Raw genomic sequence first — 26,134 nt, 5'->3', positions numbered from 1 at the left:
GAATAAAAAGCGAAGTCTTCCTCGGATGTCATGTTTGTTATTTACACAAGCGTTGCAGGGAAATTACGTTGCTGTGGAGAAAGCTGATTACAGACCAATCCGCCTGTATACACACAGAGCTGAGAGCCCCTAAGAGGACAGGGTGGGGATTTATTTCTGAAATAGTTTAGCGTGCTCTCGCAATAGTTTGTGTTCCCTCTCAATATGTTTTCCGTGCCCTAGCAATAGTTTGCATTCCCTTACAAAGAGTAAAAATCACAATTTTGCGGTTATTTCAATTTTACTACAAATATCATGGTATTTGTAGTAAAACTACAGTAACCACAAGATTAACCATGGTTAATCTATAGTAAAATGATGGTTACTATGTGGATACCGTTTACTTTTCATAGTTACTACAATATTACTATAATAAAACCATGGTTTCCGTCAAAAAAACAAAAATAAAAAACGGTTAGCCAACAATCATGGTTACTACAATATTATTATAGAAAAAACATGTTTTCCGCCAAAAAAACTATGGTTACTACAGTCTACAGTATTGGTAGCACTTTATTATAAGGTTACATTTGTTAAGATAAGTAAATGCATAAGGTATCATGAACAATATATATTTTTTACAACATTTATTAATCTTTGTTAATGTTAGTTAATAAAAATGCAATTGTTCATTGTTAGTTTGTTAGTTCATAATGCATTAACTAATGTGAACATATACTGTACAACTTTTGATTTAAAAAATGTGTTAGTATGTGTTGAAATTAACATTAACCGTGATAAATAAATGCTGAAAAAGTATTATTCATTGTTAGTTCATGTTAACTAATGTTTTTAACTAATGTTAACAAATGTAACCTTATTTTAAAGTGTTACCACAATATTAATATATTAAAACCTTAGTTAAACTATGTTATTTGAGAAGTGAGCCTGACAGACTGGCAGTTAAACTAAGTGTGAGCCCCCATTCTGTGAATGAAACTGGACCGTGCAAATGTATCCGTGTCATTCCTGTTTGCCCTTTGGACAGTATCGGGTTGAGTTCACTGTTGTTCACGCTTCGAACACCCAACAACCAGAATAGTTCAGTATCCCCACGCAGCTTGCGCTGGGGAGCGAACATTTGAAACTCACATTCTGAATTCAGCCACTGTCTCCATGACCAAGGTTCTTGAGTCATGCATAACAGAATTCAATGTTCATAAAATACAAGTGTACACAAGACACAGAGTAAACACAAGCACCAAATGATGACCCCCCCATAAAGAATGCTGGGGCCATTGTGGTGAACCAGTTTTCCCAAATAAAAATTTCCCCCAATGTTCATCCATTTTTCCCCATTCAAAATACCAGGGAAAAGGTTTATTCTGTCAGCGTCCCTGCTGCAAAGGCATCAGGGCATTCATCTTTTATGCCTGAGTACAATAAAGGCAAAAACATTGTCCAATTCCCTTCAACCAGCCTCAGAAGAAGAGGAGCGAAGGTTTCCCTCTGCTGTGCCACTGGTTCGGGGGCAGTCACCGAAAGTAAGCCAAGTGCGCCATCTAGTGGTTACAGATCACGCTGCAGGCAAAATCCATGTATTAATCCCTCTGTCTGTCCATCTGTCGGCTTGGCAGCTGCTGAAGGGCATTTCGAACTGGGTACTTCGAACGATAAAGCATGGTTACGTAATTCAGGTGAACTCCACCGGTGTTCAACGGGGTCGTTCCTACAAATGTTTCTGTTCGAGAAGCCCCGTTTTTGATTCTGAAAATTAATTCTCTCTTAGAGAAAGGGGCAATATAGGAGATTCCCTCTTCTCAGAAAGAGTGCGGTTTTTACAGCTGTTATTTTCTGGTCCTGAAAAAAGATGGTGGCTTGCATCCCATTCTGGATTTGAGACGTTTGAATTCCAAACTAATGAAACGTCAATTCAGAATGCTGACGCAGAAGCAAATAATGTCACAAGTGTAGCCGGGGGACTGGTTTGTGACAATAGATTTGAAGGACGCTTATTTCCATATTCAGATTGCACCAAGATTGTGAGAACATTTCCCAGGCTTTTGTGGCTCATGATCGTGGCTTCCGCTGTCATTCCCCTGGGCATGTTGCATGCAAGACCTTTTCAGTGCTGAATGAACTCCACAAAGGGACTTCAACCACTGACGCAGGCATTCTGTCTATTCAATGTGACGCGTGGGTGCTACCGAACTCTGTTACCATGGAAACTGACCCACCTTCTGATGTCGGACATTCCGTTGGGACAGGTGTGTCGCCACAAAGTTATAACGACAGACGCCTCCTCCACAGGTTGGGGTGCTGTATATGAGGGTCATCCAGCCTACGGGGTCTGGACGGGCCAGCGGAAATATTGGCACATAAACTGTCTGTAGATGTTCACGGTGCTGCTGGCATTAAACATTTTTCTTCTGGAGATTCAGGGCAGCCATGTCCTTATCTGGTCAGAATACAAGACTAGTGGTGTCCTATATCAATCGCCAGGGAGGAATGAATTCTCATGCTATGCTGAGGCTGGAATGGCGCATTCTTCTGTGGGCATGGGACAATGTGCAGTCTCTACGAGCCTTGCATGTTCTGGGCCGGTTGAATTTGGGGGCAGATCTCCTGTCCAGACAGGGCTTGATACCCGGAGAGTGGACATTACATCCTCAGATTATGGAACAAATCTGGAGTAGGTTCGGCAGAGCGGAAGTGGATCTGTTCACTTCGAATGAACCGTCACACTGTCCCCTCTAGTTTTCCCTCTCGCCCCCAGCACAGCTGGGCATTGGTGAATTGGCACATCAGTGGCCATTTCCACCGATCAGTCTGCTACACGCAGTTCTGCCGAGAGTTCGGGAGGATCGGGTTCGGCTTCTGTTAATGGCGCCGTTTTGGCCATCTCAATGGTCGACTCGTATGGTATGGTTTTTGACTCTGGTCTCTTTCCTGGATAAAGTGCCTTGGGAGATTCCAGTCAGAACAGACATATAGTCTCAGGCACAGGGCAGCATTTGACACCCCTGGACAGACTTGTGTAAGTTATGGGTATGGCCCCTCAGTGGGGCGCTCTTTTAAATGATGGGTTATCCCCAGGATTGGGGAGTAATGAAATAAATGTAATGGGATTACATATTTAAAATACAAAATATAAGTAACTGTATTCCACTACAGCTACAGTTTAAATCATTGGTATTTAGAATACAGTTACATTCAAAAAGTATTTTGATTACTGCAGAGATTACTTTGCATTTTATTGCCATTTGTTTCATTTAATATTTAGTCCTTTCAGATGGAAAATGTATACATATAAATGATGCAATCCAAAGTGCATTTGAACAGTGGTGAAACACTTTCTTATGAAGTGTTACATTCATACGAGCAGACAGAGAAGTTTGAAGTAAGTCTGGAGAACAAGAAATAGAAATAAACCTTGTGTAAATTGTCAGCTTTACGCTAAGCTAAAATGCTATTTCTAGCCATTTTACATGCACGTTAACAGGCATGATCATATTGTTTTATCAAGAAAATTCACGTTGGATCATAATACATTTTTTCTAGTAAGATCTCTGATATTAAGTTAAAAATCGTATTCTTGATCATTTTTGTATTGTTTTCCTGTAAAAAAATATCTAAAAATCCTTAAAACAAGATCAATTTGATTTATCTTGTTTTAGAAACAACACTACATAAGATATTTAGGTTTTTTAGAGAATGTATTTTTAACATGTGTATTTTGTCTTACTGCACTGGCAGAGTTTTTATAGTCAAAACAAGTGAAAATATCTACCACTGCTGAAGAAGTAATCCAAAATGTTTAGAATACATTACTGACCTTGAGTAATCTAACAAAATACGTAACAAATTACATTTTACAGCATGTATTCAGTAATCTGTAGTGGAATACATTTCAAAAGTAACTCTCCCAACCCTGGTTATACCCCGCTGTGGTTGATACCATTTTGAATGTTAGAGCTCCTTCTACTAGGAAGATTTATACATTCAAGTGGCATATTTTTGTTTCTTGGTATACAGCGTGAGGTGAAGATCCAGTTCACTGCCCTGTCGGTACAGTGCTGGACTTTTTGCAAGAGCATTGGCGGTGGCCTTCTTTATCACTTTCACTGTCTTCAGGACCTGCCAATGTGGATCAGTTCTAAATGTGGCCTCTGAGTATTCAATACAAACTCCTCTTGTTGAGCTGCCTCCACAAATGCCACAATGCCATTGTTACCGTAGTCATTGTGACTCCTGACCATCCCAACCCAGGTCCAGCCAAAGTGCTTGACTAGTTGAGCCAGTGCTCTGCTTTGGTAATAATAACTGGGTATTGTTCTGAAAAAGGATGGATATCTTGTTCTGTCACTCAGACATGCACATGTGGAAAAATGACTGATCTACAAGAAAAAAGAAAAGAAGCAGAGTATATTAACTATGCAGTCTTAATCCACGATATTGGGGGAATACAATACATGTAATGTGTGACACTCAATTTACAGGGATAGATCACCCAGGCATGAAAACCTGTGTGCCTTAATTTCTTCTGTAGAACTTAAAAGGAGATGTTAGGCAGAATAACAGCCTCAGTTACTATTCACTTTCTTTTAGAAAAATAGATGCAATGAAAGTGAAAGGTAATTGAGAATATTCTGCATAAAATCTCCTTTTGTATTCCACAGAAGATAAAAAGTATAAATAAAAAAAGATGTAATACGGGTTTGGAACAACATGATGGTGAGTAAATGCTAAAAGTATTTTTCCAAAATATCTATCATATGTATGTTTACATTTCTACAGTCATCAAGTTCTTTCTAAAATAGAATGGGATGACACTGATCATGTAAATATTTAAAAAACAACAGCAATTTACAACAACTGTTTTCCTGAAGTAAAATGTTCTGTGAAGGACGTATTCTCTGGCACCTCTTCCAGTGGTTCACACATTGATTCAACATTATAACAAGTGGCCGGCATGGCCGTTGTACACTTACACACACAAGCCGAAAAAATAACCAAGCACAATAAACAAATAAACACGATAAAGTGGCCCTAAGGGGTACCACAAATGGTATAACAAGAAAACATATAAATTAATAAACTAAACCAAAGCAAAAAATAATGATGCCAATCTTAATTAAACACCACATCCTAATACAATAGGTCCTGCAAAAAGACAGCCGCACTTCCCATGAGTGGCCACTATTCAGCCTCGGAACTCCAGCACGAGGCCATGGGAGTCTGTACACCCACAGATCTGCCAAAAAAACAGCATGAACACTAACTATATATCTAAATTCAAAAATAAAAAAATCGAAACAAACAAGGAATTACCCAAAATACAGTTGCTTACTACCCCATATGAGCACCGTAGCGAACACTCAAGGATACCACAAAGTGATTAGAGCCCAGCCGGGGAGCTAACTAGCTGTAACATGAAACAAATCTAAGCCCCCAAGCTGCCATTTAACTCCACAAACAGCCATGAGACCAAGCAAAAGATCGCACATACCTGGGGAGGCAACAGTTTGCCCACACAAGGAAAATTATGCAGTTGAAAACACCAGCTTCAATTATCCTTGTAAGGAAAAAGCAAACCAACTCACATTAAAAGTAAAACCAGCGATAGTCATCACACAAGCATGCTAACACCAGAACACATACCTCTCTCACAGGGCGCCCGGACCAGAAACACAACAGACACTAGGGTGTGACACATCCCCAAGAGGGAAATCCCCCACCTTAAATAGACCAAAGGAAACGCTGATAGGCGTCAATCACTGACATCACCATTCTGTCAAAATAAAAGCTCCAGGTGAAGTCAATACGGCATAAATATATTACTATTGTATAAAATAAGACCTCAAAATAATAATACTAATTCAGCATCATATTATAATAATGCACTTGATTGGACAATAATTAATAACACTATGTAACACAATTTTTGTTCCTGAGTAGTAAGTGTTATTTTCTAATTGCTTATGCCTCAAAAGTATAGAAAATGGCTATTATTCCCCACAAACTTTGCTTTTGTGTCCAGGACAGTGATATTTTGAAATGTACCTATTTCCAATGAGACAACGGGTGAATTTGTGTCTTTTCGTTCACATAAAGTCAGAAAAAAACAACACATGAATACAAATTAACATGTATTTATATTAAAATAATACAAAAATGACTACAAAAGATTTAGAAGTGAGTAGTTTTTCGAGATTTATGATTATACTGTAAATCATTTTCACGAATCAGCCCCCAAATGTAGTCTCCCATCATGTTCTCGTTATACTGTCCTTGGTAGCGGCATTCAAAGTCCAGTATATCCTGGTGGAAGCGCTCATCTTGCTCCTCCCAGTACACTCCCATGTTCTCCTTGAATTTATCAAGATGAGCATCAAGGATATGGACTCTGAGGGACATCCTACAGCCCATTGTGCAGTAGTTCTTCACCAGAGTCTCAACCAGCTCCACATAGTTTTCGACTTTGTGATTGCCCAGAAAGCCCTGAACCACTGCGACAAAGCTGTTCCAAGCCGCTTTCTCCTTACTAGTGAGCTTCTTGGGGAATTCATTGCACTCCAGGATCTTCTTTATCTGTGGTCCGACAATAATTAGGCTTTGACCTTTGCCTCAGACAGCTTAGGGAAGAAGTCTTGAAGGTATTTGAAGGCTGCCAAATCCTTATCTAGAGCTCTGACAAATTGTTTCATAAGGCCCAATTTGATGTGCAGTGGTGGCATCAGCACCTTCCGGGGGTCCAACAGTGGCTCCAACTTGATGATGTTCCTCCCCACAGGGAACTCGGTCCACTGTGGTAGTGCGCCTTGGTGTCCCTGCTGTCCTAAAATGCAAAAATAGCAGAGAAACTTGGTAAAACTGCCTTGGAGACCCATCAGGAATGCCACCATTTGTTGTGAAGTTTCCAGCATGACAATGAAGTTTCCTATGACCTCCCAGCCATACTCATCATACTTCGAGGCGTCTTGCATGGTCTTGATATGTAGTCACTTAGGCAGCTGGAACATACTGAACTGGTGGGCTTAAGGCCCCTGTTTTTACACTACTATTTATATTATTGGAAAGTTCTAGAAGTTACTCCAAGTTTACTCAGTACTGAATCTATCTGGAATGTTCTGGGAAATAGGTCAATTTCAAAATATCACTGTCCTGGTCACAAAAGCAAGGTTTGTGGGGAATAATAGCCATTTTCTATACTTTTGAGGCATAAGCAATTAGGCAATAACACTTACCCAGGAACCAAAAAAAAAAAAAAAAAAAAAAAAAATTGTTGCACGGTGTAATACTCAGCTAGGTTCCAAAATATGAGTATATATGAGTGAGTGAAGATGTAGTTCCCTTTCAAGTCAGTCATTTCAAGTCGGTCACTGAATCATAGCTATGGGGTTATCTCCGAAGGTGTAACCAATTTCTGAAACTCTTTAAAATTACACCAATTTTAATCAGATAGTGCTTTGTGCTCCACCTACTTTGCACATGCCATCGGGCATACATATGCTGACACATAGCGCTATCTGGCCAGAATGTTCTCTTTCAGGGTAGCGATAACTCTCTCATACTCTGCCCGTCACTGGACTTTTCTACTAGAACTACTGCCAAGATTTGCACTCTTCACTGCGGGTGGATTTAATTTTCTTCTACTTCTCTGTGGTGTTCCAGTGCATCAGGTGCTTACTTTTGAAAATATTGTAGTGTGTACATAAATGCTACTGCTTTTGATGTGTTTATGTGTATTTGTATACCTTTCACAAGCATAAAAGAGCTGTTTGTTTAACAATGTATTTTTAAAGATGGCTTTTTCAAATGCATTCCTCTGTGCGAGTGGTTTATCCCCTTATACGACAGGCACAAGCGCCATGTTCTCTGTCTGGGTCAATCCCATGCATAGGCAGCGCTCGGTGGGTCAGACTGCGTTCACTGTGAACGCATGAGTCTCAAAATTCTTCGCTTTTGACCCTCCTTCTTTCTGAAGGACAAGCCAGTCCCCTCCCCTCCCACCATGCTCCTGCTGTGGCTCCCGAGGGACCACACGAGGGAGATGTGCTAGGTTGGGATGATGAGCTTGATGAGTTTGAGGAGGACAATTTGCCATTGCAAGCCTCGCATGCCTCCTCACCTCCCCCTCGAGAGTTTTTGCCTGTTGAGTACGCCCGTAAGGATCTGCATCCAGCTATTGGGGCGCAGGGCTACATTATGTTCGGCGGTTACTCCAAGGATAATGATGATATGGTGTCTGAAAAAGAGGCCTGGACACAGTCGGTGGATGAGGAGAGGAAGACAGCACTGCAGTCTCTGAGACTGAACTGATTTAAGTGCTCTCTCGAGCGGTCAAGAACCTCAAACTAGAATGACCTAATCCCAATGCACCTGAGTGTTCTTGACTAGACAATCGATTCTATCCAAACCAGCATGACTCCGTGTCCTGCTGGCTGGTGCCGTTCTTCCCCGAGCTGCACGAAGAGCTTACCAAGACGTGGCGTTTTCCATGCTCAGCACGAACGCTCATCGAGAGCCTTGGCCTTCAGGACACTGGACTGTGCTGAGCAGCATAGGTACTCCTTGATTCCCCCGGTTGAAGAGGTGGTAGCGGCCCACTTGTGCCCCTCCTCAACCCTGGTGTGGAAAGCCAAGGTCAAGGTCAAGGTCAATTTATTTGTGAGTGGTGTAGTGGGCTAAAGCACATAACTGGTATGTTAATAACGATCCCCACAGCCACCACCACTGTGTCCTTGTGCAAAACACTTAACTCCAGGTTGTTCTGGGGGGATTGTTCCTGTAATAAGTGCACTGTAAATTGCTTTGGATAAAAGTGTCTGCCAAATGCATAAATGTAAATGTATTTATAAAGCACATTTAAAAACATCAAAGTGCTGTACATAAATGATTAAAACAAAGAAAATAGACAGAATAGTACAAGATACAAGGACAAGCAATAAAACAAATCACTATCACTCAAAAGCCAAGGAATACAGATAAGTCTTAAGAAGTTATTTAAAAAATATCAAAAGAAGGAGCTGACCTAATGTGCAAAGGTAAATTATTCCATAATCCTGGGTCAACTACACAGAAAACACAATCTCCTCTGGACTAAATGCGAGAGCGTGGTATATGTAGGAGAAGTTTGTCAAATGATCAGAGACTCCTGGAGGAATGATGATGGATAAGGAGGTCCAAGAGATAAAGTGGGGCAAAGCCATTTACAGCTTTAAAAACATACATTTGTGCTCAAAAGTTTGCATACCCTTGGAGAATTGGTAATATATTTACCATTTTTAAAGAAAACATGAGTGAGCAGGCAAAATACATTTCTTTTACTTATTATGGGTTTCATATCCAACTGTAGGTTAAAACAGAATGGCACAATCATAAAATAAAGAAATGACCCCTGTTCAAAAGTCTGCATACCCTTAGTTCTTAACACTATGTATTGCCCCCTTTAGCATCAATGACAGCGTGCAGTCTTTTGTAATAGTTGTCTATGAGGCCCCAAATTCTTGCAGGTGGTATAGCTGCCCATTCGTCTTGGCAAAATGTCTCCAGGAAGTTTTTGGTCGTCTTGCATGAACCGCACGTTTGAGATCTCCCCAGAGTGGCTCGATGATATTAAGGTCAGGAGACTGTGATGGCCACTCCACTGGAGAGTCAACTTGGCCTTGTGCTTAGGGTCATTGTCATGCTGGAAAGTCCAAGAGTGTCCCATGCGCAGCTTTCGTGCAGAAGAATGCGAATTGTCTGCCAGTATTTTCTGATAACATGCTGCATTCATCTTGCCATCAATTTTCACAAGATTCCCCATGCCTTTAGAGCTCACACACCCCCAAAACACCAGTGAGCCATCATTAACATCAGTGAGCCAAACATCACATGCTTCACAGTGGGGCTGTTATTCTTTTCACTATAGGCCTTGTTGACCCCTCTCCAAACATAGCACTTATGGTTGTGACAATAAAGCTCTATTTTGGTCTCATCACTCCAAATTACAGTGTGCCAGAAGCTGTGAGGTGTGTCAAGGTGTTGTTGGGCATATTGTAACCGGGCTTTTTTGTGGCATTGGCGCAGTAAAGGCTTCTTTCTGGCAACTTGACCATGCAGCTCATTTTTGTTCAAGTATCGTTGTATTGTGCTCCTTGAAACAACCACACCGTCTTTTTCCAGAGCAGCCTGTATTTCTCTTGAGGTTACCTGTGGGTTTTTCTTTGTATCCCGAACAATTCTTCTGGCAGTTGTGACTGAAATCTTTCTTGGTCTACCTGACCTTGGCTTGGTATCAAGAGATCCCCAAATTTTCCACTTTTTAATAAGTGATTGAACAGTACTGACTGGCATTTTCAAGGCTTTGGATATCTTTTGATATCCTTTTCTATCTTTATAAAGTTCCATTACCTTGTTACGCAGGTCTTTTGACAGTTCTTTTCTGCTCCCCATGGCTCAGTATCTAGCCTGCTCAGTGCATCCACGTGAAAGCTAACAAACTCATTGACTATTTATACACAGACACTAATTGCAATTTTAAAAGCCACAGGTGTGGGAAATTAACCTTTAATTGCCATTTAAACCTGTGTGTCACCTTGTGTGTCTGTAACAACGCCAAACATTCAAGGGTATGTAAACTTTTGATCAGGGCCATTTGGGTGATTTGTGTTATCATTATGATTTAAAAAGGAGCCAAACAACTATGTGATAGTAAATGGCTTCATATGATCACTATAATTAAATAAAAGATGATCAGTCATATTTCTTGCATGATCAGTCATATTTTCAAAATCAATGCCAAAATTCCACAATTTCTGCTAGGGTATGCAAACTTTTGAGCACAACAATTCAAAATAATAATGACAATCAAGTCAAATGAACGATTAACGTTTGTTTATTGTAGCTGCTTTTCCATTAAAAAAATAAAAAATAAATAAATAAGAAAAATGACCATCATGGAATAGTCTAATTCAAAAATGCTTTCAAGAGGGTGCAAAGTAAAAAACTATAGCTTTTCGTTTACAAAAAAATATTAAAATAACAGATAATTAGGTTATATCATATAATTTAATTCTCACCTTGGCTAATATATTTGGCTCTTTTTATTATGACTATTTCCTCTTTTTCATAGCAGCACAAAAGCATTTTGCTGACAAAGTGAAGTCAAACGTGTTCTGTTTCTCTACAACTTGAGATTCACATAATCCCATGGTGTCCTTCTCCTCCAAAAGATGGCAATGCAAGGTAGTTTTAATGTGATTCTGAAGTGAGAAGCTTCTGACTGCGGGCCCTTGAGACAAGGGAATAAGTAACGCAGGCTGCTTTTGCCAATGTGTGGGATACAATGCAGTGCACTAGCAGATTAGGAATTCGCAAGCTTCGGGGAAGTTAAAACCTCTGTAATCACTGCGATGGCATCACGCTGGTGTTGGGCGATTTGTAAAAAATATTTTATCGATAATCGGCTTAAAAAATATCGCAATATCCGATTATATCGTCAACCCCCCTGCCGTGGGTCGTTGAATATTTTTGCTTTATTGATTTTACTTTAAAAATTACATTCATTTATTGAAACACAAAAAACTTAAACAAAATATATTTCTAATTCAAACTGCACTTTAAACTAAATGAAAAAAGCTATTCAAATAACAAAATGATGAAAAAATATTGTATAACCACCTTACGAAAACCAAACATTTACAGCCTCATTTGCAATCACGCAAGTATTCATCTATAACATTAGGTGGGAAATGACTAATAGCCTAAAAATTAAGTACTAAAGACAATTGTAATAATAATAATAATAATAATAATAAATAAATAAATAAATAAATAAATAAATAAATAAATAAATAAATAAATAAATAAAACCATTACCTCTAGAAAGTTCAACACAACCCACATAATTTCTACTGTCAAAACGGCTAAAACATTTTGTTACTTCACTTTGTCTGTGCTTAAACGAATAGAAAGCACCAGTTTTTATTTTAGGTGTAAGCCTAATAAATTTCCTTGTGTTTCCAAAACAATGCTGCCAAATGTGTGTTCTTATCGAATTTGTGTTTGTATTGCGCTTTGTTAATACAGTTAATGCAGCCTAAAGAAAAGAAAATAGAACTCAGTTTTAGGTTCAAGGTGAATATGGTCTATTATTTTATGATTTTATCACTTTTGTCTTTGTTTCTTTATTACAAAGATATATTTGAGCGAACCTGAAGAGTTACATTCACAATTAGCCTAATGTAAGTGCAAACTGCTCCATGGAAATAAAGCAAACTAAATTTCTAGCACCTCCTGAGATGGTCTGAGGTCATTTTCAGCATTCTCGTAGACGACACTATTCTTGCAAACAGTTTTCAGATGACTGAAATAAAGAAGAAAGAGTGATAACTTGTTACATGCACATGTTCCACGAGACACTCCCGCGGCACGCCTCTGAACAAACAGCACATCAGACACAGGCATTGACGGCTTTTCTTTGGTCTGTTCTTAAAAATATAATAAAGTGTGTTTTTTAAGCGTGGGTCTTTGTGTTTAACAGCATTTCTTGTCATGGATAACTCTGAGAGGTCTTACAGGTCGCCCACCACTGTTTCAAAATTACTCGCGCATGAAATACCCATATTTCGACAAGGAGCTTGGGAATAAGGAGCTGGATTCAGCCTCGCCACATTTGGTGGGCGGCGGGTGAAAATTTCCCACCTTGGGCTGTTTAATATATCTGGCAACTTCCCAGATCCATGGTTTTGCCATTTACGATATTGTTGATTATCGTCTGTCAATGAGTGCCGAAATTGACATCAGGAGATTTTTAAGACATCGTCGATATCCGATAACATCGCCCTTTCACCCAGGCCTACATCACGCTGTACACTGGTGGCATGAACTAAAGAGGTTGTGTCATGTTTATGTGTTTTATTATTGTTTTCATGTCTTTTATTTCAAGTTTAGTTCCTGGTCATGTGATTTCCTGTCCCCTCATGTGATCTTGTCATGTGTTTCCCCTGTTCATGTGTCTTGTTTTCATTGGTTCATTGTTTGATTACTTTGTTATTAGTCTTGTCTTTTCATTGGTTTAAATTAATTTAGTCTTGTTATCTTGTTTATAGTTTAGTCTTGTGATTGGTTGTCTTGTTTACTTGTTACCCATGTCCTTGTATTTAAGCCCTCATGTTTGCCATTGTCTGGTGTGAGGTATTGTGTATGTAACTTTGATGTCTTGGTCTTGGTCTTGGTCTTGGTCAAAGTCAAAGTCAAAGTCAAGGTCTGGTATATATGTCCTGGAGGGAGGGAAGCTCACCTCCAATGATGTGTCTGGCAGTTCGCACCACCCTTTGCAGTGCTTTGCGGTTGTGGGCTGTGCTATTGCCGTACCAGGCGGAGATGCAGCCAGTCAGGATGCTCTGAACCCAGCGGTCCAACTACTGCGCCTACATCAGGGGAATCGATCCCTGGTGGATTATGTGGGGGACTTCTGCTCTCTGGCCAGCGAGGTGGACTTTAATAAGGTCAACCTCAAAGACTGTTTCCGTTTTGGATTAACTGAGCTAATTTCCTCCTTGATGCCTGGTGGTCGCAGTTCCCTCAGCCTCGCTCAGTATATCGACCTTGTCCTGCAGATCACTGGTTCTACGTTCACTGAGGGGGAGGTGTATGCCAAGCGGGAGTCCCACATCCTGGTCAACGAGCCAACACCCATGCCTGCCACGGCCAACAAGCCAACGCCCATGCCTGCCACGGCCAACAAGCCAACGCCCACGCTTGCCACGGCCAACAAGTCAACACCCACGCCTGCCATGGCCAATGAGCTGCCAGCCTCGTTCGTCCCAGAGCCTGCGTTGTCAGCCTCGTCTGTCCCAGAGCCTGCGTTGCTAGCCTCGTCCGTCCCAGAGCCTGCTTTGCCAGCCTCGCCCTTCCCAGAGCCAGCATTGCCAGACTCATCTGTCCCAGAGCATGCATTTCCAACTTCGGCCTCCTGGAGGAGGAGGAAGAGGAGAAGGAGAAAGGCTTTCGTTTCCAAGTCTCTGCCCATGTACATGACCACGGACGTCATTTCCAAGTCTCTGCCCATGTTCACGACCACAGAGGTCATCTCTGAATCTCTGCCTATGTACACGACCACGGAGGTCGTTTCCAAGTCTCTGCCCAAGTTCATGACCACAGAGGTTGTCTCTGAGTCTCTACCCATGTACACAACCATGGAGGACGTTTCCAAGTCTCTGCCCATGTTCACGACCACAGAGGTTGTACCCGAGTCTCTGTCTATGCCCATGACCACAGAGGTCGTTCCTGAGACTCAATCCATGCCCACGACCACAGAGGTCGCTCCCACGACTCTGCTCATGTTCACGACCACTGAGGTCTTTTCCCAATCATCTAGGACCCTTAATCTTGAGCCTAACATGGCTCTGTCTTCTACGGCTCCGCTCCTCGAGCCTACCACGGCTCCGCCTTCCACGACTTTGCCCCACATCATGGCCGCCAAGCCAGAGTTCCACATCATGGCCACCAAGCCAGAGTCAGCTCCAGGCCATGTCACAGCCACGCCAGAGTCAGCTCCAGGCCATGTCACAGCCACGCCACAGTCAGCTCCAGGCCATGTCACAGCCAAGCCAGAGTCAGCTCCAGGCCATGTCACAGCCACGCCAGAGTCAGCTCCAGGCCATGTCACAGCCACACCAGAGTCAGCTCCAGGCCATGTCACAGCCATGCCAGAGTCAGCTCCAGGCCATGTCAAAGCCACACCAGAGTCAGCTCCAGGCCATGTCACAGCCACGCCAGAGTCAGCTCCAGGCCATGTCACAGCCACGCCTCTGCCTGCTCCATGCCATGTCACAGCCACGCCAGAGTCAGCTCCAGGCCATGTCACAGCCATGCCAGAGTCAGCTCCAGGCCATGTCACAGCCAAGCCAGAGTCAGCTCCAGGCCATGTCACAGCCACACCAGAGTCAGCTCCAGGCCATGTCACAGCCATGCCAGAGTCAGCTCCAGGCCATGTCAAAGCCACACCAGAGTCAGCTCCAGGCCATGTCACAGCCACGCCAGAGTCAGCTCCAGGCCATGTCACAGCCACACCAGAGTAAGCTCCAGGCCATGTCTCAGCCACGCCTCTGCCTGCTCCATGCCATGTCACAGCCACGCCTCAGCCTGCTCCATGCCATGTCACAGCCACGCCTCAGCCTGCTCCATGCCATGTCACAAGCAAGCCTCTGCTTCACAGTCCAGGCCCACCTCTGCTCCACCGGGGACCTCCATCCCTGCGGCTCCGCCTTGGTCCTCATCCCCATCGGCTCCGCCCCTCGAGCCTCTCAGGGCCCCAACTTTCCATTGACTTTGCCCTGTTCCCCACACCCTGTCTCGCCAGGTCACGTCCCAAGCCCTGTCTCGTCACGCCCCACGCCATGTCTTGCCAGGCCATGTTTCAAGGCACTTGGGTTCATCTTCACACCATTGTCTCTTCGTCTGCCTGTTGCCAACATCGTTACAGGTTGCTGACACTTTGTGTTAATATTTTCAACGGACACTGTGTCCGACAATGTTTGAATTTGTTGGACATTTGGATATTTTAATGGTCAAAAACTGGTAATTACTGGCTAATGGAAACCCTGTCCTTTATTCAGTTGACATGGGTGAAGGTGGTGGAGCACAAAGCACTATCTGTCTATTAAAACTGCCGATTTTAAAGAGTTTCAGTCATCGGTTATAACCCCATAGCGTCAGTTATGACGCAGCATCTCATTCCCTTCTTTCAGGGAACCAGGGTTATAATCGTGACCTTATCATTTTTGCACACCCTGTTCATTCACAAAAAGGTTTTGGAAAATCTTTTTATTACTGTATTGTTGCATTGGTGCATACAAATTATATTTATTATATTATAAATTAAATAACATTCTTCCTTGTGGTCATTTAGAAAATGTGTATTTTTTATTTCATTAAACATTTTTAATCTACTTGGCTACAATGGCTTTAGGATGAATAAAAAATATGATTTGAAATCACTTTTATGTAATTTCTGAGCAAATAAATAATTATCAAGATATGTTTTGAAAATTGTCAACATCCTGACAAATATATACATATCGCCCTGCCCCGGTGGCCCCCGGTTTGGACAGTTGCTTGTGGCCACAGGAATCATAACCCCGCCCATGCACAGTGTTAGATACACTTTTGCATATTTTGTGCATATTTTCATGAGTTTTTTTACATGCAAACCTTTAGTAAAATAGGGCCTATATATGTGTTATTCTATATATGTGATGTTTGTGACCACCCACTGTCATTCATTCATGCGCCATTGGTCCATTGGGAGATAAAAAAAAATGTCTTAAGCAAATTACACAAGAGCAATCGCAATCGCAACCCCTCCCATGCACAGTATTAGATAAGCTTGTGCATTTTTTTGTGCATGTTTTCATGAGTTTTTTACATGCAAACCTTTAGTAAAATAGGGCCTATATATGTGTTATTCTATATATGTGATGGTTGTGACCACCCACTGTCATTCATTCATGCGCCATTGGTCCATTGGGAGAGAAATAAAATGTCTTAAGCAAATTACACAAGAGCATTGTTGGAAAGGCGGAGCTTGGAGTGCCTGTCAATCATGATACATGATACAGCAGAGCAAGGCAGAGGAAAGACATGCCCATGAGATGTGCTAAGATAACTTGTTGTGGGTGCTAAAGTGTGTGTCCATGAGTGACTAACCACACACACACACACACAAGCATAAACACGCCTATTCAAATACTCTCCTATACCCTCATATCAACCTGACTACCTTAATATTCAACCTGTCATGTGACTGTGCCGTGTGGCTACTTCAATGTAAATAAACCCCCCTTTGAATTGAATCTGGCTCTTTGGATCCTATCCTGTGTTCTGACCAACACACCAGGAGGCGAATGGATAATTAGGAACCTCCTTAGTATACCGCCTTTGCTCCTCCCCCAAACTATCAAACCAGTCATTCCCCTGGATAAAGAGGATTCATCAGCCCTAATATGCAGCCACAAGGGGTATATGCAGATGGAGGGAGGCTCATGGCCACACTGCGGAAACAGGTCAGTCAGCCTTTGGCACTTTATGATGAGGAGGTAGGAGGGGGTAGCCTGCTGGATGATGTCGGGAGAGTTCCTTCGTTATCGGGCAGAGCCTCCAGCCCTATTAGTCACTATTCTTGGAGCATTATGGATGAGTGGTCTGCACCTACCTACAACCTAGGGCCTCATTACGACAGAGAGAGTGTCGGAGAGTTGTCACAGTTTCAAGTTCCTACACAGTCAGCTCTGACAGCTCAGTCTTCCCCTTATCACAGACCCTGGGAAGGGAACCAGACTCGGTTCACTCCACAGAGTGCTCATATTTCCCCACATAATCCTCAGCAGTCACGCAGTGCAATATCCTACCCTGTTGACTCACACTTAACACCTTTGCCTCGCTTCCTTAGCCCCATGCGGCCACCGTATCTAGTGGTGCCCACCGTCACACTAAATAGAGTCCCTCATCCCGCCTATAGTGCAGGCTATAACCCTTCAGTTCCCTCAGAACAGGCTGCAGACAGGAGAGATAGTGACGATGCACCTGATCAGCTAGTTGAAGGCTCTGTAGAGCCAAACCAAGAGCAGGTGCTAGACTTACTGGGCAAGATGCTCAGCGAGATTCAAGTAGTAAGAGATCAGATACAGGCAGGCTCACCTGTAAAGCCCCTTTCCCGTCGTGACCTCCAGCCTAAGGGTTACGAAAGGGAAACTGTCAGTCATTCCTACCGTAGAGGAGGTATGCCACCTAATGATTACATTAGTTGGGGTCCTGCTCCTAGCCATCATGCAGGTCCAACTCCTGAGCCTGTTAGGGTTACACTTTTGCCTCCTGAATGGTCATGTTATGACCATAAGCCGACTATGAGCCCTGTGCCTGCCTACACAGCAGTTAGTCAGTATCCTGGGGGGAGAGAGAGCACATATCGTGGTTCCACACCAACAATTCCTGACTTCAGTACAGGGGACCTGAGTGAGTTCACTAGACTCAAGATCGCCCTAGAGAACCTCCTACCCCCTGATGCTACAAAGCTCTTCCATTACCAAATCCTGCTGGATCATCTGAGGCTAGATGAGGCAAGGCTGGTAGCTGATTCCTATCTCTATTCAGCTTTCCCCTACACTGACACTATGGCAGCCCTTACTGAGAGATTCGGACAGCCATATAAGCTAGCTCTTAGGAGGATAGCCAAAGTAATGGATGCCCCTGATATCTGATGAGGTGATATTGTAGCTTTTGATGGATTCGCCCTGCAAGTTAGATCCCTCGTAGGAATACTAGAGACACTAGGTCCTGAGGGCAGATCTGAGTTAAAGTGCGGGTCACATGTTGAGAGGCTGCTCAGTAAGCTACCCCCTGAGATGCGGTCAGAATTCAGGCGACACATGTTACGCTGTCCTGGGGCAGTTTACAACCTCCTAGACTTCTCAGAATGGCTGCAGTATGAGTCATGGTGCCAGAGCAGTGAGGCCCACATCCCTGAAAGTCAGAGCCCCAGGCAGACCGCAGGAGAGTCAGAGCCCTTGCTAGACGGTCATCCACAGTTCTCCATGGAGCAGATGCTAGCCCCATTAAGCCACCTGCCACAACAGGCCCTGTAGTTCTCTCAGTCAGTTCGAGGGCCACCAAAGCAGCGCCTAAAGCCTTCTGTCCCTATTGTGATTCAGAAGATCACTATCTTAGTCAATGCCTCACTTTCAAATCCTTTAATAAGCAACAGATCACTGACTGGGTTACGGCAAATCACCACTGCTGGCGCTGTGGACGTGCCCATCAAGTGGCTAAGTGCACCCTTAGGAAACCCTGTAGTCTCTGTAAAGGTTGGCATCTCCAGATCCTACATGATGTCAACACTAAGCCTATGACAGAGGGTTCTTGCTCAATTAGTTCAGCTACTGACATGTTGTACCTAGACAAGCCAGCTACCAACAAGCGGGTACTTCTGAAGGTTGAAGAGGTGAAGAGTCAGATAGGTCCGCAGAACTGCTTCTTCCTATCCTACACTCCTGCTGATCTTGTGTTGCGGAAGGATGTAGAAAGGCTGTGGCAAGTCGATGTTCTGCCCTACCGCTGCGAGAAACAAGTTACCAGATCTAAAGAGAATCAAGAAGCTATTTGCCTCCTGGAAGCAACAATCATCCGAGTGGAGGTGGACGGAATACTTCGTTATGCTAATCCCTTGCTACGCAGGAAAGACTTCCCTTTCTTCTGTTCCCCTAAGGAGGCAGATATGTGATGGCTCATCCATATCCCTGCCAAGGCGGAAATGTACAAGGCAGAGATCAAGAATATGGAGGACAACAGGGTTCTGTTGTCAGAATGTGGCCTGTTGTCAGAATGTGGAACTGATACATTCCGCACCACATGGTTCACCACAATGGCAAGGACCACCTATTATTTAACTGTTCATTTCAACATGAGGGTCTGAACCTTAATGACTCTCTCTTACCTGGCCCTATGTTGAGTCCTTCAATCCTAGGGGTCCTCCCAGGTTGGAGCTCTGCGCAGCCCTGACAGGAGTACAGCTGGTGAAACTGCTCGCAGAGGAGCTCACTCTGGAAATCAGACGAGTCACTTGCTGGACAGATTCCATGAACCTCCTCCATTGGCTGCATTCCGAGTCCTGCTGCTATAAGGCCTCCATAGGCACCTGAGTAGCGTAGATTTAGGAGTTGACTGACCTACAAGCCTGGCGATATGTAGACTCTGCAAACAACCCTGCTGACGATCTCAACAGAGGCTGGAACCTGAAAGACTTCGCCAGTCCTAACCGATGGATAAAAGGCCCAGGATTCCTACTACGACCTCCAGCAGAGTGGCCCTCTCCTCCAACCCTGCACCTTTCCGAAACTGAGGACACCACTGAGCTGAAAGGGAGCTCGTTCTGTGGAATCATTACTGAGACCTTCTGCTTCTGATGAGAGGAAGTACGATAGGTGGGAGGACATGGTAGAGGCTCGAGAGCTACATGGAGCAGCTGAGCAGAATGACTCTCCCCCGGCGAGTGCCTACCGAGAAGCCGAAATAGTTGTTCTAAGGAGGGCACAGATGGGCAGTTTTCCCGAAGAGTACTAGGCACTGAATGCCGGTAAATCAGTTCGCCCTACCAGCCGTTTACTCTGCCTCTCTCCTGAATCTGACCCAGACCACCAGCTCATCCATGTCAGAGGCTGCATAAGATGAGTGGAAGTCCCTGATCCTGCCACTGTGCATCCTGTGGTACTGGACCCCAAACATCCCAGTACTCAACTCCTAATCAAGGACTACAACACTCAACTTCACCTCCCTGGACTCAAGCTTGTGTTTGCTGAGCTCCGCAGGAAAGTATGGATCCTGAGAGGTAGAGAGGCAGTTCAGAAGCATCAGAGGAACTTTCTTGAGTACTGTAAGTGGAGATCGAATCCAGCGAAGCAGAAAATGAGTGATCTGCCCCTGCCGCATCTCCGACTGTACAAGCCGGCGTTATATTCAACCAATATGGACTGTTTCGGCCTCTTCCTAGACAAAGTGGGGCGTCGAACAGAAAAGCGATGGGGTCTCCTATTTAAGTGCCTACCCACGAGAGCAGTGCACCTGGAGGTGATAACGTCCATGGACACTGATGCCTTCCTGATGGCACTAAAGAGATTCATTAGCTGCCAGGACCAGCCGGCGGAGTTGTACTTTGATCAGGGCAATAACTTCAAGGGCGGGGAGACTGAACTCAGGGAAGCCTTCGATCAGCTCAGTCATGACCTGCATAGACTGTTAGCCAAGAGACAGATCAGTTTCAACATCAATCCTCTGGCAGCTCCACACTTTGGAGGGGCATGGGAAAGGGAGATTCGGTCCATCAAGGCTGCCCTTTGTACGACCCTGGGAGCAGAAACTGTGACTGAGGAGGTGCTCCTGACTGTGCTGACAGAGGTTGAGGCCATTCTGAACTCAAAGCCGCTAGGTTACATATTGGCTGTCCTGGCCAACTTAGATGCTGTCACCCCAAACTGTCTCCTGATGGGGCAGCCTGATGGAGCTTTACTGCAAGTAGTGTATCCTGAGTCTGAGCTCCTATCGAGACACCGATGGAGGCACTCCCAAGTGGTAGCAGACAGGTTCTGGACTTCCTTCGTAAGGCACTACTTACCAAGCATGCAGATGAGAGGGAAATGGCAGCAACTATCCCCTGACATCGTACCCGGCATGTAGTCATGTTAGTTGATCCTCAACTTACCCGTTCCCTGTGGCACATCGGAAAAGTTAAGACAGTCTTCTCTGGTACAGATGGTCATGTCTGAACAGCTGAGATAAAGGACAAAGTGTACACTCGCCCCATAGCACGCCTAATAGTTCTCCCTGAAATTCTCGAAGGGGAGGACGATCCCCAGGCCAGTAGTAAATAGCAAGGGGTGTCCGTTTCCAAAGGGACATATTTGTGCACAAATCTGGGGGTGGCAATGTTGGAAAGGCGGCGCTTAAAGCGCCTGTCAATCACCGCCATGATACAGCGGAGCAAGGCAGAGGAAAGACATGCCCGTGAGATGTGCTAAGATAACTTGTTGTGGGTGCTAAAGTGTGCATCCATGAGTGACTAACCACACACGCACACACAAGCATAAACACACCTATTCAAATACTCTCCTATTCCCTCATATCAACCTGACTACCTTAATATTCAACCTGTCATGTGCCTGTGCTGTGTGGCTTCTTCATTGTAAATAAACCCCCCTTTGAATTGAACCTGGCTGTTTGGATCCTTTCCTGTGTTCTGACCGACACGCCAGGAGGCGAATGATAATTAGGAACCTCCTTAGTATACCGCCTTTGCTCCTCCCCCAAACTATCAAACAAGCATAATATTCCATAGTTATGTGTTGTGAGTGTACCACTGTGGCCATATTGGCTGTTGAAAACATATTGACATTAGGTATTCATACTCATTTACCTTCACCTTTATCTGTTGCAATAAAATGTTTTATGTATTTTTCTTATTTACGTCAGGGGAATAAAGTATAAATATGTTGTTTTTTTAAGACTTTCAAAGCTTTGTGGACCTTCAAAGCTAAATGGCAGTTTATTTACATTATATGTGTACAGTAAGTGTAACAGACTTGTAACATCCTCCGTTTTATTCAAACTGATCACACAGTGAAATCATTTGGAAACAGTAGGTTGACTTTTCTTTAGCTAAAATCTGTCTGTGCTTACCAAAATGCAAAACACTGCTCCCCAGTGGCCAAAGCTGTAAGTGTTGTTGAACGTATGGGCACATGTGAGCTCCATTATTCGAGTAAAATGTCCACGGAGTGGCGCCAAAAGCGATTTTTGAAAAAAGTTGCTTTCAGCTGTACAGGATGTAATACTGTGAAGAGGAATGCATATTTTTTTAAACTCAACCCCCAAACATAAACCCAACCATTAGTGGAGGAAATATGGAATGTTAGAGAAAAATGCAACCCTCGAATAGCGTTTGTCACTGATTATGCAAACATCTCCCAAGCAGCTGAAGCAACATGCTTCCGGTTGTGCCACAAGGGAAGGTAAACACACTTGAGCAGATGCAAACATGCCTGATAGGAGATGGCCCTTGTCTGTGAGTTGGCATAATGCAGCCGATCTTAGGGTACTGGAACTCTCGAAAACAACATGCAGACTTCTCATGTGATCATATTGCTTTTATTAAGTAATAAACCAATATAACCTGTAAACCTGATGTTCAGTAAGAAAAGTTTGATAATGATCAGCTGAATTTAAAATATAGCTTGCCAAAAGTAACAATTCCTCTTTAATTATATTAATTTCATCTACATAATTGTCTCTCAAGTATAGATTATCTTTTAATTTATTACAATCAAAGAGCTCTTGAGGGTACTTTGCCCATCAAATGTTTTTTGGAGTTCTTGTCTGGTTTCCATAAAATAATATAGCATTTAGGAATGAAGATACAAAATAACATTCCATAGGTAGAGGCTAAAATGGCAAATATCTCCACTGCCACAGTGAATTTTCCAGGAGAACTGACATAAGCTGGAATAAAAGCAATCCATACAGAACAGAAAATAAGCATACTAAATGTGATGAATTTGGCTTCATTAAAGTTATCAGGAAGTTTCCGAGCCAGAAAAGCCAAAAAGAAACATAGAATAGCAAGGAGTCCAATATAACCCAACACAGCCCAGAAACCTATAGCTGAGCCCACATTACACTCTAAAATGATCTTTTCTTTGAAATAATTTAGATTTTTAAAGGGAAAAGGGGGAGAAATTGTTAACCAAAGTATACAAATAAGAACTTGAATGAGAGTGAAACCAAGAACACTGAGTCTCTGTTGAGCAGGCCCAAACCATTTCATGACATTACTGCCTGGAAGTGTAGCCCTGAAGGCCATTAACACCACTATTGTCTTCCCCAGTACACATGAGATACAGAGGACAAAAGTGATACCAAATGCTGTGTGACGCAACATACAGGACCAATCAGAAGGCTGACCAATAAAAGTAAGTGAACAGAGAAAACATAACATCAGTGAAAACAGTAGCAAAAAGCTCAGCTCTGAGTTATTGGCTTTAACTATTGCTGTGTTTTTATATCTAAAGAATATGATTGCAATTATCATTGTTAAAAATGCACCAACAGTTGATATGGTTGTGAGCAAAATTCCCATGATCTCCTCATAAGACAAAAATTCAGTTTCCTTCTCAACACATCCATCCTTTTGCTGATTTGACCAGAAGTCTTGATTGCACCGCAGACATGTTATAGAATCTGTTATTAGAAAGAATAGAATAGCAATGGTTTATGTATTTTTTTCCTCATCTTTTTAATTAATATATTATTTATTTATTTATTTACTTATTTATTTTACCTGTAGCGTTACTGATCTCTCCTTCTGTACATGGTATACAGTCATAACAACATAAAGGTTTTCCTTTTTGCACAGCCTTCCTAGTGCCTTGAGGACAGCTTTCACTGCACAAAGACACAGGTACCTGCGACACAGATTTCACCTTGTTTATTTGAACATTTTACATTAATTTATTAATTTGCCTATTCATGCTTATTTTAGCAGGTACTAAGAATTATTCGGAACATATATTTTCTCTTAATTTGTTGTAAGTCGAACACTTTTGCCACCCTTTTTCTTACCTTTGTTGAATTATTTGCCCATAAAATTGAAGCCATTTTGACAGCTAAACGATCCATCCCCAGGAAAGAAGCATCATAAAGCCCAACAGTGACAAACTCGTAGTGTTCTTTTTCACTTGGTTGCCAATTTATTATTTCATACTTTGCCACAGGGTCACCATTCTCATCGAAGTAAACCTCCTCACCATCTTTGGTTTTGAAACGCACTTTTTTCAGGTGCTTCAGAAACTGAAGGAATAGACAAAATTATATATAAAACTTGTGTCACTGACAAAATATATAAAATTTTGTGATTGAGTAAAATGACACAACAAACACTGCATTTCATATATATATATATATATATATATATATTTTTTTTTGCTCAACATTGTTGCCCGCACCAGCCAACTCCATGAGAGCTTCTTCCCCCCAAGCAATCACACTTTTGAACTCTTGATCTCCCACGATCAAAATACATCAGCACTGCACTTTATTACTCTTACTCTTATATCTCACTTTCATAAAATATATTATTATTATATTATATTCTCTCTTAACAACTTACTATCAACCGACAGCCTGAATGTCAGTACAGTACAATACAACCTACTGTACATTCTATATATACAATATATACTTTTTTATTGAATAATGTGTATCTATATTGTGTGTATTGTATACTGTACCATGTATGTTATTATTTGTATATTGTGTTGTGTGTAATTATGTGTATATTAGACTTTAAATTGTGTTGTGTTAATTTGATGTTATTGTAAATTGGTATATGTCTCATCACTGTCACGACTGTTATGTTGATCGGAACTGCACCCAAGAATTTCACACACCATTGCACTTGTGTATATGGCTGTGTGACAATAAAAGTGATTTGATTTGATTTTGATTTGATTTGATATATCAAAACAATACAGGCATATTATGACATGCTAAACATGCTGTTGTCTCATGTATGTGCAAATGCTTAGATGTGCAAATGCTTAGAGGAAATTGAACTTTATATTGTTATAATATTAATATAGTGTTAACCCACTGTTGAAGGATCAGACTGTTTCTTTGTGGCACATTTGTCCTTGCAGCCCAGAAGATCATGAAGTGTATGAGCAACAGCATACACTCCTTTGTACACATTACTGAAGATGGGCATGAGTGACATGTCTGTGAATGTGTTTTGCATCTGAGACAGCTCCTCATTGCCTGTACATGCAGTTGTGGAAACTGAATCATTCTCTGTGGAGTATTGACACTGAAACAGTTCTTCCCAGACTTCAGTAAATATGGCACTTCCTGAAGACTTCAGTGACTTAATGTCTAGAATGAACTCCTTTAGACCTGTCACCTGTGTTTTGGGTATAGCCAGCCCAATGGCCCCTTGTAGAATGTGGTGCTTATCCATACTGGCAATTACTGAATCAGAGATCCATGCCTCCGTACCTACCCACTGGTATCCTGTGATGTTGTGTTCAACAAATTTATGCAGCAGAACTTCCAAGTCCCAGTGGGCAAGAAATCCCACAATCACTCGAGAAGTAGAGCTTTTTATCTGCTCAAATATTCTCATTACTTTGTCTTCAGGGTAGGTTCTGAAAAACGGAAGAGAATATTCCAAACAGATACCCATCTGCTCTGCCACCTTAGTGAAAGTGGCCATCCCACTGTTACCATAATCGTCATCCGTTCTTAAGGCTCCCACCCAGGTCCACCCAAGGTGTCTGACCAGTTCTGCCAGTGCTCTGCTCTGGTAGTGGTCACTTGCAATAGTTCGAAGAAATGAAGGATACTTGATTTTGTCACTGAGACACTCACAAGTAGCATAGTGACTGATCTAAAAGATTATTTAGATAGTGTTACATCTTTGTAAAGCAATGTATTTTGTTCAGTTACATACAGTATAATGAAATCAGGATACTTGCATTCATGGCATTCAGCAGCACCCACAAGTTGTTTCATTTTTTGTAAGACTTTTAAATACAATATTGAGATATATTGTGAAATAAATGTGGCA

At 42.5% G+C, this 26,134-nt stretch overlaps 1 protein-coding gene across 1 annotated transcript in view; it reads right to left on the bottom strand.

Annotated features, from left to right (window-relative positions):
* The window catches only part of LOC127455844 (uncharacterized), a 38,121-nt gene that overhangs the window by 11,386 nt on the left and 601 nt on the right, over positions 1–26,134 (bottom strand). Inside the window, 10 exon segments of the mRNA XM_051723992.1 lie at positions 18,403–18,663; positions 19,013–19,080; positions 19,460–19,660; positions 19,844–20,018; positions 20,293–20,343; positions 20,674–20,754; positions 22,847–23,751; positions 23,852–23,975; positions 24,133–24,360; positions 25,163–25,954. Of these exon segments, the coding sequence (XP_051579952.1) occupies positions 18,403–18,663; positions 19,013–19,080; positions 19,460–19,660; positions 19,844–20,018; positions 20,293–20,343; positions 20,674–20,754; positions 22,847–23,751; positions 23,852–23,975; positions 24,133–24,360; positions 25,163–25,954 (2,886 nt within the window).

Source organism: Myxocyprinus asiaticus, chromosome 18 (assembly GCF_019703515.2).
Source record: "Myxocyprinus asiaticus isolate MX2 ecotype Aquarium Trade chromosome 18, UBuf_Myxa_2, whole genome shotgun sequence".
NCBI lineage: Eukaryota > Metazoa > Chordata > Actinopteri > Cypriniformes > Catostomidae > Myxocyprinus > Myxocyprinus asiaticus.
The sequence above is the reverse complement of the archived record's forward strand: the minus strand, read 5'-3'. Positions and strand labels throughout refer to the sequence as shown.